A 13,198-nucleotide genomic window follows, 5' to 3' on the forward strand; every position below is an offset into this window, starting at 1 on the left:
AGGTCTGACTGCCTTATGTATCTCAAAGGGTTTGTTGTGAGGACCAATGCCTGGCACATAGTAGGGACTCAACAAATATTGGTTGATTACTCTTAGGTTTAACCTCCAAAGGCTGAATGAAAAAAGGTTGGGGCAATTCTCAACTCTAGAAGTAACCTTCCTTTGAGCATCACAAAGGAAGACACAGAAAGACAAAAGGAGGGAGCCCTCCACCCACACCGCATACACCCACATCCCTCCAATCCTAACCCAGGTCTACCGCCTGGAGGTTCACATACCTGCCCGGAAAAACCACTGGCACTTCCTTCAGTAAATCTCGAAGTCTACCTCTCAGAATCCTTCCCGCTTTTGCTGTACAACCCGAGGCTGGGTCTGGTGGTCCTGAACTGTGACCCTGGTCTGAGTTGAGTGCTCTGCCACAGGCCTTACAGGGGATGTGAGTGCTTGTCCGGTTGGGCGGGAGGGGTGGGGACAGGGGTATGAGCCTCCTTCAGATTCCATTTCTTGGGAGATAATATAGTCTAAACATATTTAAGAAAAAGCTTAAATATGCTCAGTTCTCAAGGTCAGCCCTTGAAATCAGCGGGCCTCCATTATCGTGTCAAGACTTTGAATTCTCTCCTACCTTGGGTAACATGAGTGACACTGGTCAAATCGGTGACATTAGTCTTCAAGGGCTGCTCTCTCTACAGAGGATTCCACTTCATTATTTTTTTTTCTTTTTTTTTCATTTTAACAGTTTTTAATGAAAGTTGTATACAAGATTACTTCATTCCTGCATCTTCTCAATTGTTTCTTCCTTATATTTGCCCTTTTCCTTTCCTACTTGGCGAGATTTGGCTTTACGTTCGAGGATCTTTTTGTGGTCTTTGTCCAGTTTTAGTCTGGTGATAACCACCTTGCTGGGGTGAATGCCCACATGGACAGTCGTGCCATTAGCCTTCTCCTGCTGCACTCGTTCAATGTAGACGACATACTTCTTCCTGTAAACCTGGACTACTTTGCCAATTTGCTGCCCTTTGTAGTGCCCTCGTACAACCTGAACTTCATCGTCCATCCGGATGGGCATGGATCGGACATTGTACTTCTGTCTCAGCTCTTTAGAAAGAGGGGAAGACATAATCTTCCTGCGAATGTAGGAAGGCGCATTGAAATGCCTTTTCGGGTTCTTGCTTCGGTCAGAAGTCACAAAGGGATTGAACTTCATTTCGGCCGCTGGCGCTTCAGCGACGGCCACAAAAGGGAAAAGGGCCCACTTCGTTATTTTTATTCTAAGTCTCATTCTGATTGATGAGGCTTGGGGGAGGGCGTCTTCCCAACTCCTTCACTCACACAGATGGAAAAGAGATTGCTAGCATTCCTGAATGTATCATATATCTAATCTATATGCAAGTCATTTGCATATTCTTTAAAATAGATTTCCTTCGGATTAGAGACACCTTTAGTTCTACTCAGGCGATTCTAAAAGTGGTGACCTTTCTAACTTGTTATTTTCTACATAGTTCTTCTTTGAGACAACAAGCCAGGGATTACGGTGAGGAAAGGTGCTGTACTGATGGAAGCAGAGCTCAGTCCGAAGCAATTTAGCTCCGGCCAGGTAAGCGTCCGACACGCAGTGTTATCAAGCCCTGTCCGTATCTGAACCGATTTCCCTTACAGGAGGGTGTTGCAGCCTCCAGCCTAAGCAGGTTATTGAAGCAGTCCTTCCAGGCAAATGAAGTTTCCCTGGGAGGGATTGTGGTAGAGTTAGAGCTTGCCTTTTTAATTTAAGTGACATTTCAGTACTTCCTCAAAACGTGCATCAGAAGTGCCCGCGTGCGGAACAAAAATGCATATCCCTGGGCCGACTCCAAACACGCGCACCAGAATCTCGGCGCGGGAGGGAGGGGGGCGCCGAACTTGTGTTTTCACAGGCGCCCAGGTAACTCTTCAGCTCTGAGACCCGCCTTAGTCTGCACAGCGCCCGGGCCGGCGCTGGGCTCGCCACCTCGCCGTCAGGCGCTCGCTCCCGCTGCTCTCCTCCCTCAGCTCCGCGCCTTCTTTGTCGCCTCCCTCGGGGTCATTAGAACTCAGCTCCTTCTAAGGTTTCAGCCCCATTGCCCCGCGCAGCCCTGGGGACCAACCCCGTGTGGTCCGCCGCCCCACGAGAGTAACCACCCGATGTCCGCGAAGGGCGCCGCAACGCCCCCGCGCCCGCCGCCGGAAGTGACGGCACTTGTCGTTGACGCGCCCCGCCCCTTCCGCCTCCGCGCCCCGCCCAGGCCTCTCCCCTCCGCTTTCCCCGCCCCTCCCCCTCCCCTCTCTCGCCCGTTTTATGTTAGCCTTTCTCCCTCTCCCTGTCCCCCCTCTCTCCTTCCTCTAGCTTCCTCTTTCGCACCTGAGCAACGCACCTGCCCGGGCCCGGCTCCGCTCCCTCCTCCCCTTCCCTTCCCTCCGCCCCGGCCGGAAGGCTCCGGCCTCCGCCGCGGGAGCTTGGCGGCTGCGTCACCGCCGCCCCCCCGCCCCAGACAAGATGGACACCGCCGAGGAAGGTAAGTCGGCGGCGCCCGCGTCCTTGCTCTGGCGCCCGGGTGCGGGCCGGGCCCGCGCCCGGTCCGCGGCGCTCGGGGCGGGCGGCGAGGCCCGGGCGGAGCGGCGGGGGCGCCTCGGCTCGGGGCGGGGGCGCGCGGTGACGGCGGCGGGACCCGGCGGGCGGGATCGCGGCTGGGCCGGCGCCGGGGCCGTTTGCCCGCCGAGCGGCGGGCTCGAGGGGCGGCAGGGAGCAGGAGGTGACCCCTCGGCGCCCCCCGCTGTTTCCCGCGCGCCCGCGGAGGGCAGGACCCCTGCCCGGGCCGGGGGCGTCGGGCTGCGGCGGCCGCGGCCGGCGTGGCTCCCCGCCCCCTCTGTCCCACCAGTCCTGGGTTGGGGGTGACGGCGCCGTGGTCGCTGCACGAAGTTTGGGGGCGTTTTCCACGCCCTTCCCCCACTCGGTTTTGTCTTTCTTTATGTCGCTTTGCCCCTCGCTCTCCGGGCCCGACCCTTTCACGATAAAACTTCTTTGTTGACTGAAACTTCGCGAAAAATACCCCGCCAGGTGACGGCCTGGTGGAGTGAACTGACCTCGTATTTAAAAACCTTGCCCTCTGCTTGCGTGGCCCCTAGTAGTTTGTTTACTAAGCGAGGCAGAGGCAGGGCCACCGAGGTTATTCGAAGCAGGAAGGCTCTTTGTTTCGGTGTAGTTTATTTTGTGCTTAGTCTCTGGCACCAATAAGCAGAGTTTTGTGTGTGTGTTTTGCTTTGTGAGTGCGTGTGTTTTGGATGTGGCTGTTCTGGAACAAGCTGACTCTTGTGAACTGAATACAGAAGTGAAGACATGACTGAACATCTGTGACTAGTGAAACGCATTTGCTAATCCGTAGAAGGTAGTTAGGTTGTTTTTAAGCAGTTTTATCTTTTTAGAGTTTATCGAATAATTTCGTGAGTCTGTAGAGGAAATTCCTAATCGCTTTCCTGTTGTTGCGGTTATCGGTGAAGATACATTTATGCTTTGGGTTTATTATGTGGGGATATAAGCGTCTTGCAACCTTACGGGTTGCGATTTTGATGATTTTAAATGAAGATCGTTAGGGACTGTCGTGGTGTGCAGTAATGGGTGATGAAAAGTTTGATGTTGTCTGTATATGTGATGCGTGGAGGGGATCAATTTATCATTTTTTTTAAAGAAGTCTTTCGATAGGAAAACCTCAACTGTAATGATATTTGCATGTTATACTTGACAGTTTACAAAGCATAGTTACATGCCTTCACATTTGATCTAAGATCCCTATGGAGTAGGTAGGTATTATTATCTTTTATAGGTGTGGAAGTTAGTTATTTTAATAGCTTGTCCAAGTTTCACACCCTAGTAAGAGAAAGATTTGAACCTAGGTATCCTGATTACACAGTTTTCCTTTCATTATGCCTGAGTTGTTTTTATTATATGCCGTGAGTGAAAGGTAATCACCACAGGAGACTCCTTTGGAAAAAATAGTAAAGTGAAACTGCTGAGGAGGTTAGGAATTACTTTCTTTTGACAGGTGGTCCTAGTGTGTAAATTTCCATCTACATCCATACATCCTTTTGGATTCAGATTTTAATGACTCACTCTAGTAATGAATGTGTTTATTGATTTATCAATTGATATATACTGGCATGTTTTATTAAATTCCCATTCTTTGAGCTTAAGCACTTAGTACTTGCATACACTTACCGTATGATAGTGGTGATTCAGGAATTGCAGAATCGCAAAGGTGGAATCATGAAAGAAATATTTTCCGAGTGCTTCTAATGCACTGCCCACCCCCCTCAGTCGGGGTGAAGTACAAATGATATTTATCTACTGACTTGAACACTGTTCTCTATTGAAATAACTGACATTTACTGAGGACTTGATGGATGGCATGTACTTCACTAAGCATTTTATACACATCTCATTTAACGCTCTTAAGACTTTTAGGTAGGCACCATTCCCTTTTTACAGATGAGGAAACTGAGGGTTAGTATGATTAAGTAACTTGCCCAAGGTCATACAGGTAACAGATGTCAGAGGCAAGATTCCAACTCAGGTCTGACAGACTCCGTGGTTAAATTTATAAGTGTATACCCAGTGTCCAGTGTTGAGATGACTGTATTTTTGTCACTCCCTTTATAAGATGAATTATCTACATAATTTGACAAAGCTTTACTTTGCATTTGTTTTATGACACTGTTAGTCATGAAATGAAAGTGAATCTTAATACTGCTCATGCCTAATTTTGCATAATTCCAAATTGGAAGTCTTCTGAAATTTTCAAAGTTAGTGTAAATTTAACTTGAAAAAATGCTGGAAGGAAAAGGAGGATTACCGAAGATTTCAGGATAAAAATGACAAAGTGAAGACACCGAAAAGCTTGGAGACAACTTCTGTTTGCTGAATGAGTTATTACAGGTTATTTCTTAAATTAAAAAAATGCAATTGGGTTTTTATTTGATTATAAAAGAAACTTTTTTTTTCTTGGTAGGAGACTTGGAAAATATGGCTAAACATAAAGAAAATAAAAATTTTTTAAATCTTTAAATTTTATCACTCGTTAAAAACACTGTTGATGTTCTTCACTTATCTATTTTTTAATATGTTAATCTGAGCAAACAGAAATCTGAAATACCAACCTGCAAAGAGATTGTTAAGCTCTTCCATCTCTTTTAAAAGTTGCATGTTGCTTTCCTTCTCATGGTACCATATATGATGTTATAATGCTCAGAATGTTTCATATTTGTAGTAAACAAGACTGAATTCTATTAGAAAAAGGGTTGTTTGCCAGATGGATTTTGACCCTTCATATTATGTGTTTGCTAGGTATTAAAGATCTCTAAAGTGTTCAGTGTATTAAGTTTTATTTTTGTAAAATCAACAGTTTTATAATCCATTCTCATAATACAGCCATGCCTTGTTTTATTGTGTTCACTTTATTGAGCTTTGCAGATATTAATTTTTTTTACAAATTGAGAGTTTGTGGCAACCCTGCATTAAGTCTATAGGTGCCATTTTTCCTGAAGCATTTGCCCACTTCATGTCTCTGTGTCACATCTTAGTAATTCTGTCAAATATTTCAAATTTTTTCATTATTATTATATTTGTTATGGTGATCTATGATTTACTGTTGTAATTGTTTTGGGACACCATGAACTGTGCCCACAAAGACAGTGAACTTAATAGGTAAATGTGTGTATTCTCACTGCTCCACCAACTGCTGTTCCCGTTTCTTTTTTTCTCCTTGGGGCCTCCCTATTCCCTGAGGCCCAACAATATTGAAATTAGGCCATTTAATAACTCTGTAATGATCTCTAAGTATTCAAGTGAAAGGAAGAGTGCATGTCTCTCACTTTAAATCAAAAGTTAGAGATAGGTAAGATTAGTGAGGAAAGCATGTTGAAATCCGAGATAGGCTGAAAGCTAGGCCTCTTGTACCAGTTAGCCAAGTTGTGAATGTAAAGGAAAAGTTCTTGAAGAAAGTTAAAAGTGTTCCTGCAGTGAACACATGGATGATAAGAAACATCCATATTGCTTATGTAGAGAAAGTTTTAGTTGTCTGGAGAGAAGATCAAACCAGCTACAACAGTCCCTAAAGCCAAAGCCTAATCTAGAGCAAGGCTCTAACTCTCTTCAATTCTGTGAAGGCTGAGAAAGTTGAGGAAGCTGCAGAAGAAAAGTTTAAAGCTAGCAGAGTTTGGTTCATGAGGTTTAAGGAAAGAAGTTGTCTCCATAACACCAAAGTGCAAAGTGAAGCAGCAAGTACTGACGTAGAAGCTGCAGCAAGTTATCCAGAAGATCCAGCTGAGATAATTCTTGAAGGTGGTCACACTGAAAAACAGATTTTCAGTGTAGATGAAACAACCTTATATTTGAAGCAGATGCCACCTAGGACTTTCATAGCTAGAGGGGAGACGTCAATGCCTGGCTTCAGAGCTTCAAAGGACAGGCTGATTCTTGCTGGGGCTAATGTAGCTGGTGACTTGAAGCTGAAGCCATTGCTCATTTACCATTCCAAAAATCCTAGGGCGCTTAAGAATTATGCTTAATCTACTCTGCCTGTGTTCTGTAGATGGAACAACAAAGGCTAGATGACAGCACATCTGTTTACAACATGGTTTACTGAATATCTTAAACCCACTGTTGAGACCTACTGCTCAGAAAAAAAGAAGGTTCCTTTCAAAATATCGCTTATTGACAATGTACCTGGTCACCCAAGAGCTCTGATGGAGATGTACAACAATATGAGTGTTGTTTTCATGCCTGCAAACACAACACCCATTCTGTAGCCCATGGATCAGGAAGTAATTTCAACTCTCAAGTCTTATTATTTAGGAAATACATTTCATAAGGCTATAGCTGCCATAGATAATGATTCCTCTGATGGATCTGGACAAAGTAAATTGAAAACATTCTGGAAAGGATTCACTATGCTAGATGCCATTAAGAACATTTGTGGGGGCTTCCCTGGTGGCGTAGTGGTTGAGAATCTGCCTGCCAATGCAGGGGACACGGGTTCGAGCCCTGGTCTGGGAAGATCCCGTATGCCGCGGATCACCTAGGCCCGTGAGCCACAATTACTGAGCCTGCGCGTCCGGAGCCTGTGCTCCGCAACAAGAGAGGCCGCGATAGAGAGAGGCCCGCGCACTGCGATGAAGAGTGGCCCCCGCTCGCCGCAACTAGAGAAAGCCCTCACACAGAAACGAAGACCCAACACAGCCAAAAATAAATAAATAAATAAATAAAAAAGTTAAAGAATATCAGTTTCTTAAAAAAAAAAAAACATTTGTGATTCTAACACAACATTGTAAATCAACTATACTTCAATAAAAAAAAAAATTTAAAAAAAGAACATTTGTGATTCATGGGAAGAGGCAAAAATATCAACACTAATAGGGGTTTGGAAGAAGTTGATTCCAACCCTCATGGATGATTTTGAGGGGTTCAGGACTTCAGTGGAGGAAGTAACTGCAGATGTGGTACAAATAGCAAGAAAAATAGAATTAGAAGTGGAGTCTGAAGATGTGACTGAATTCTGTAATCTCATGATAAAATTTTAACAGATGAGGAGTTGCTTTTTATGGTTGAGCAAAGAAAGTGGTTTCTTGAGACAGAATCTACTAGTGAAGGTGAAATGAAAAGTTGTTGAAATGACAACAAAGCATTTAGAATATTATGTAAACTTAGTTGGTAAGGCAGGGGCAGGGTGTAAGAGGATTGACTCCTATTTTGAAAGAAGTTCTGTTAGGTAAACTGCTCTCTATCATCAAATATTTGAACTTCAGAGCTTGAGGAGATCTTAGATCTACCTCATTTTATCGATTAGGAGTCTGATCCTGCAAAGCACTGATATTTTTCAGTTTCAAAAAAAAAATCTGTTCTTTGCTCAAGGATATACATATTTTAAAAGTAAAAGCACTGCAACATTGGAATAAATGTTGCAAGTATTGATGTATGAAACTCATTAAGATATTAAACGTTTTGCCATAGTAGTGTGCTCTCAGTTCAGCCCAGTGATATATAGAGCTGACGTTTTTCTTTTTCATTTTTCTAAGTTACTGCTCACACTAGCAGAATGTAATATAAAATCTCATCAGCCTATTTTTATGGACTGCCAAAACAATTGTTTTTTATGCTTTATGAATTATATTCATTGGGAAGGGATGAAGCTGAACTTTATCATAATTGATCATGTTCTGTATCTATTATGGTAAAACCTTGAGGTGACTTAGATTTGGAAGTAATGGGTTAAAAGGATAGGAAGTTGTCAGAACCAGACAGCTAGTTACTGTCTTTCTAGAACCACATGGTCTTTCACCTCTGCTTCCAGTAATGCCTGCTTCATTCTTCTTGCCACAGATCAGCTTTCACTGCTTTGGCATGCTTATGGGCAAGCATACATGCACTTATTTGACAAGTGTTTATTGAGCACCTGTTACGAGCCAGGCACTATTTTATGCACTTGGGCTAGGCTGGTAACAAAATAGACAAAATCCCTTCTTTCATAGAGCCTATGTTCTTGTTTTTGGCTTGGTAGAGGAGCAGGGGAGGACAGAAAATAAACATGTAATAAATTATATGGCATGACTAGATGGTTATACGTGCTGCGGAGAACAGTTAGTTGGGAGGGAACAAGATGGGTGAGAGAAGGATGAGATGAAGCTGGATTACAAAGGAGCATGAGTTAATTTTGGTGGTGATGAATATGTTCATTATCTTCATTGTGGTGACAGTTTTACCAGTGTCAAGCATTGTCAAGTGATATCCTCTAAGTAAGCGTATTTTATTGGCTGTCTGTTATTCCTCAGTAAAACTTTTTAAAAATCCATTGTTTTTTACTCATGCATGGCTTTGTAACCTCATGTATTGATCATTTGGTAGCTGTTGGATCAAGTTATGCAAATCTTCCAAAGCTTGACACATTTTCCTGTGTAACATAAAAGTCACATTCATTAACGTCACCACTTATCTCAGAAGGGCTTTAGGTATTGGAGAAGCTGTCGTTCTTATTGTGGTGGATATAGGTTTTCTAAAATCCTAATATTTGCTTGGAAGTTTTATTTTTGTCATTGGCAGCAAATATTGTCAGTGTTTTCCTCGGTTCTTAGGCTCCCTTCATTCTTTTGTGACACAATGCCTGCCGAATACCCAAATCTGTCTGAATAATTGTCATTTTGTTGTTGTTGTTTTGTTTTGTTTTTTTAATAGTAAAAATGGTGTTTCGTGGGAGGTGGAGGTGGGGAAGCAGTTCAGCTGGTAACTCCAAAGAATAATACAAGTGCTTTTTCTTGAGACAACCACTGCTGTTGAGCCTGAGTCCAGGAGTGAGTTCACACTCTCTGTATTTTTCACTTCTAAAATTTCCACTTGGTTCTTCTTTAAATCTTCTTTTTCCTTTGCACTTTGGATCCAGTGAGGAGGCAGAAAACACAGTAACTTAACTAGAGAAAGTTGAAAGAATTATTAACCTATGATAAGAGAATAATTATAAAGATGTAAGGACTACGGTAAAAGGTACCCTGGGCCTGAGGGAAAATGTCCAAGTAGGGACAGACTGGGGAGGGGTGAGGGCCCCTCCTCACAGCTGTGGTTCAGACCTCATTGGAGGAGTATGGAGTTGTCCAAGCCAGAGCTAGTCCACAGTTTCTGGGTGAGCAGGAAACAACCCTCCAGGGTGCATGCAGGAGACTCAAGGTTGATGGGGAGGCATGCAGACAGAGTTAGGGTACCACTGTGGGCGCAAGGCCTGGAGTGTGTTGAGCTGATATCAGTAGGGCTGTGAGAAGTTGGTTACTAAAGCAAACCTGACAGTGCAGCGGGAGCAAGGAGTGCTCCAGTCCTCCTGTGTTGTTCCTCCAGCACCCTCTACCGACAAATTTATTTTTAAAAACTGTTTAAAAGAGTCCAGTTTCTTATCACTGAACAGGTGGTACTGAAGGATAAATTTGGAGCTGAGAGGAAATATTCAATACATTGATACTTGGCACACTCCTGCTAAAACTTGGGAGTTATTGCCTGTGCTGCTGAATTTGCATTTGTCCACTGCTGGCAAAATCCTTACCACGAACTCTGTAACTACTGCAGGAGTCCACAGTACCTGCAGTTAGCTGCCACTGCTGTTTTTAGAGCCAGAAGTAGGAAATGGCTTTACTCCTTCCCTCCATCTTATGGTCCCACAGAAGAGCTTCTCATTGACAGCATGTAACTCAAGCCTAGTCAGCAAGGCAGATGTAGTTTTCAGGCTTCCAGGAGCAATAGTATAGGTGAATGTTAGTTTTGTAATGATCAGTAATCTGGAGAGATAAGAAATAACTAAGCTTTGGGATATATGGAGAATTGGAATTTAAATGTATGCTTTCAAAGCCTAATTACCAAATCCACATTTAAAAAAAATAGGTATACTTTCACAGTCAGAAAGGAAGTGTTTTTCACAGAATTTTAGCAGTTAAAAATTTCTTTTTCTTATAATTGTAGAAGTAGCAATGAAACAGTAGAAACCGGGAAAATGGGAAGAAAATCACCCGTGTTCTCATCTAACCAATATAATGGCTATCATTTTTTTGTATTTTCTCTTTTAGGCTGTTTTGGGTTTTTTCCCTAGTTGTAAGAACAGTGTGTATTCATTTTTTTATTCCTGCTTTGTTTACTTAACATTATGCATACTTCCATATTGTCATATAACTGCTAATTTAAGGGGCTATAGACATTCGTGTAGTGAATGTACCACAATTTATATAGTCACACTTCTGGTTTTAGCTATATAGGTTATCCACAGATATTTTGAATACTGTTTTTTAATGTATTTTTAATATTTGTTTACTGTAATCATAGCTACTAATTATAAAATTTTTGTTGATAATTAGCTATTAAAAATCCTTTGTTACTACAACCAGGTGAATCAAGGTCAACATTAACAGTCATAAAAATCATGTTGATAATGTACCGTTCATATTCTGTGATGAGATGGCACTTTGCCTATGTGATTTTCCTCCCCAGAACCCACAGCCCCACTCTAATCATGAGCAAAAACATCAGACCAATTCTGGGGACTTCCCTGATGGTGCAGTTGTTAAGAATCTGCCTGCCAGTGCAGGGGACAGGGGTTCGAGCCCTGGTCTGGAAGGATCCCACATGCCGCGGAGCAACTAAGCCTGTGCGCCACAACTACTGAGCCCGCGTGCCACAACTACTGAAGCCTGCGCCCCTAGAGCCCGTGCTCTGCAACAAAGATAAACCACCGCAATGAGAAGCCTGCACACCGCAACAAAGAGTAACCCGTGCTCACCGCAACTAGAGAAAGCCCGCGTGCAGCAACGAAGATGCAATGCACACAAAAAATAAATTAATTAGTTTAAAAAAAATCGAAGTCATCAAAAACAAGGGAAGTGTGAGAAACTGCCAGAGCCAAGAGACGCCTAAGGAGACATGACAATTAAATGTAATGTGGATTCTGGGATAGAAAATGACGTTAGGTAAAGATCAAGGAAATCTGAATAAACTGTTGACTTTAGTTAATGATAATGTGTCAATATGGGTTCATTAAGTGTAATAGAACTACCATCCTAATGTAGGATGCTAATAAGAGGGGATACTGGGTACTGTGTACGGGGGAGCATTGTCCTGTCTCCTTATATTTTATGTAAATGTAATCTGTTCTAAAAAAGTGTATTAAACCCTTTGTTTATTAAATTATCACTAGTTTATCACCAGAAGGAAAGTGGAAACATTTTGAAATCTTATGTGAAAGAACTTTCAGGGTAGAGAATGGCTTAAGAGTTAAGATGTACCCAAAACTTTAAGAGTTGTTCTGCATTTTTTCTCATAGTAGATACTTAGAATATGTTTGGATTGTTGGCTAAAAAAACTAATGGGATGGGCTAGCCTTGAATGGGTGTTGACTTCCACAGCTGCCACCAACTTGATAACCTCGCACACTATTGGGTGTTCCCCCTCCCTTTCATCTCATGGGCTGTCTCCATATTCAGTCACTATGGACTTGAAGGTTTTGTTCAAAAAAAACTTTACTGAGCTAGGTTCTGTGCTAGGAACTTCTAAAAGGTATGCTTTGTGAAGATATTAAGTATTCAAATAAAGCAACAAAAGTTGCCATAGGATTTAACAGAAGAAATTTGCTCTTTAAAACCAGGAAGAGCTTTGTTTTATTGTTCTAGGTAAGTTTGCATTCATAACCAGCAGAGTGCATTGATTTTACTTTGGCCTGAGCAAGATTTGTAATTTTACTGCATGTTAACTTGGTGGAGCCTTACTCCACCACAGAACATTATTTCATTTTTAGTGAAGGGCCTCAGGCTGCACCTTTTGTAGACTGCACTCTCCTTTTGTACCCTTGGCCTTGTTATTCTCTCGAGGTTTTGGGTGGTAGGATTGATCCTAGTAAACAAAACAGATAATTTTTTCTTTGACTCCTCCCCCCCCCTTTATTTGCACATTGTTACATACTCCTAGGAAAAAAATTCCAGGATTTCTCTCCTATGTGTTTTTGTCTTGTTTCTTCATGGTCCTCATGCCAGCTGAGGTTGTCAGTACAGTGAAACCAAGCTAGCAGAATGGAAGTAGGTTATTTTGACATTTTTCTAGATTTTTGAGTTGCACTTCAAATCTGGGCCTGATCACTCCATGCTTGTTTAACTTGCCTGTGAGGTTCACAATAATTTTCCCAGCTCTGTGATCATCTGTGATTTGAAATTTGCCAATGTAAGCATGCTTCATCATTACAGTTAGAAACCAGATGATTTTGGAGCATGGCCTGACAAGAACCTGGCATTTGTCTCTCTTTTCAGCATTGTTAATGCTCTTGAGAGCATCAGCCAGGTCATTCATGCACACCATTGCGGTAGCACGGAAAGATGGTGAAAAGAGTTTTCTTTGACTTTCTGTGTTGGTGGTGGTTGTGCTTGTTTTAGTTTTAGTTTTATGAAGCAGCTAAGATCCTTTATAAAACAGGATGGACTGATTTATGTCTTAGTCACAAACTTCCCCCAAACCTGAGCAACAGAGGGTTGCGTTAAGTTTCTCACTGACATCACGTCCAGTGTGGCTGGGGAGAGATTCTCCTGCTAATAATGCTGGTCACTTGGAGATCTAGATTGGAGACCATGGCTTAGCACATGATTCCACAGTCGTTGAGGCAAGAAAATGCAGTGTGATGGA

The 13,198-nt window shown here is 42.7% G+C and overlaps 2 protein-coding genes and 1 pseudogene across 2 annotated transcripts in view; 1 reads left to right on the top strand and 2 right to left on the bottom strand.

Moving 5' to 3' along the window:
- Positions 1-278: 278 nt before the first annotated feature.
- Positions 279-2,079, bottom strand: LOC103006528 (60S ribosomal protein L26-like). Its single transcript, XM_057540289.1, has one exon. The coding sequence runs from the start codon at positions 1,280-1,282 to the stop codon at positions 770-772; it is 513 nt and encodes a 170-aa protein (XP_057396272.1). The 5' UTR covers positions 1,283-2,079; the 3' UTR covers positions 279-769.
- A 208-nt stretch (positions 2,080-2,287) lies between these two features.
- The window catches only part of MARCHF6 (membrane associated ring-CH-type finger 6), a 76,487-nt gene continuing 65,576 nt past the window's right edge, over positions 2,288-13,198 (top strand). Inside the window, exon 1 of the mRNA XM_057539722.1 lies at positions 2,288-2,531. Coding sequence (XP_057395705.1) covers positions 2,513-2,531 — 19 coding nt within the window. The 5' untranslated portion in view covers positions 2,288-2,512. The remainder of the gene's footprint in view (positions 2,532-13,198) is intronic.
- LOC130707273 (40S ribosomal protein S15a-like) lies at positions 12,480-12,877 on the bottom strand (annotated as a pseudogene).

Source organism: Balaenoptera acutorostrata, chromosome 2 (genome assembly GCF_949987535.1).
Source record: "Balaenoptera acutorostrata chromosome 2, mBalAcu1.1, whole genome shotgun sequence".
In the NCBI taxonomy this organism is placed as follows: Eukaryota; Metazoa; Chordata; class Mammalia; order Artiodactyla; family Balaenopteridae; genus Balaenoptera; species Balaenoptera acutorostrata.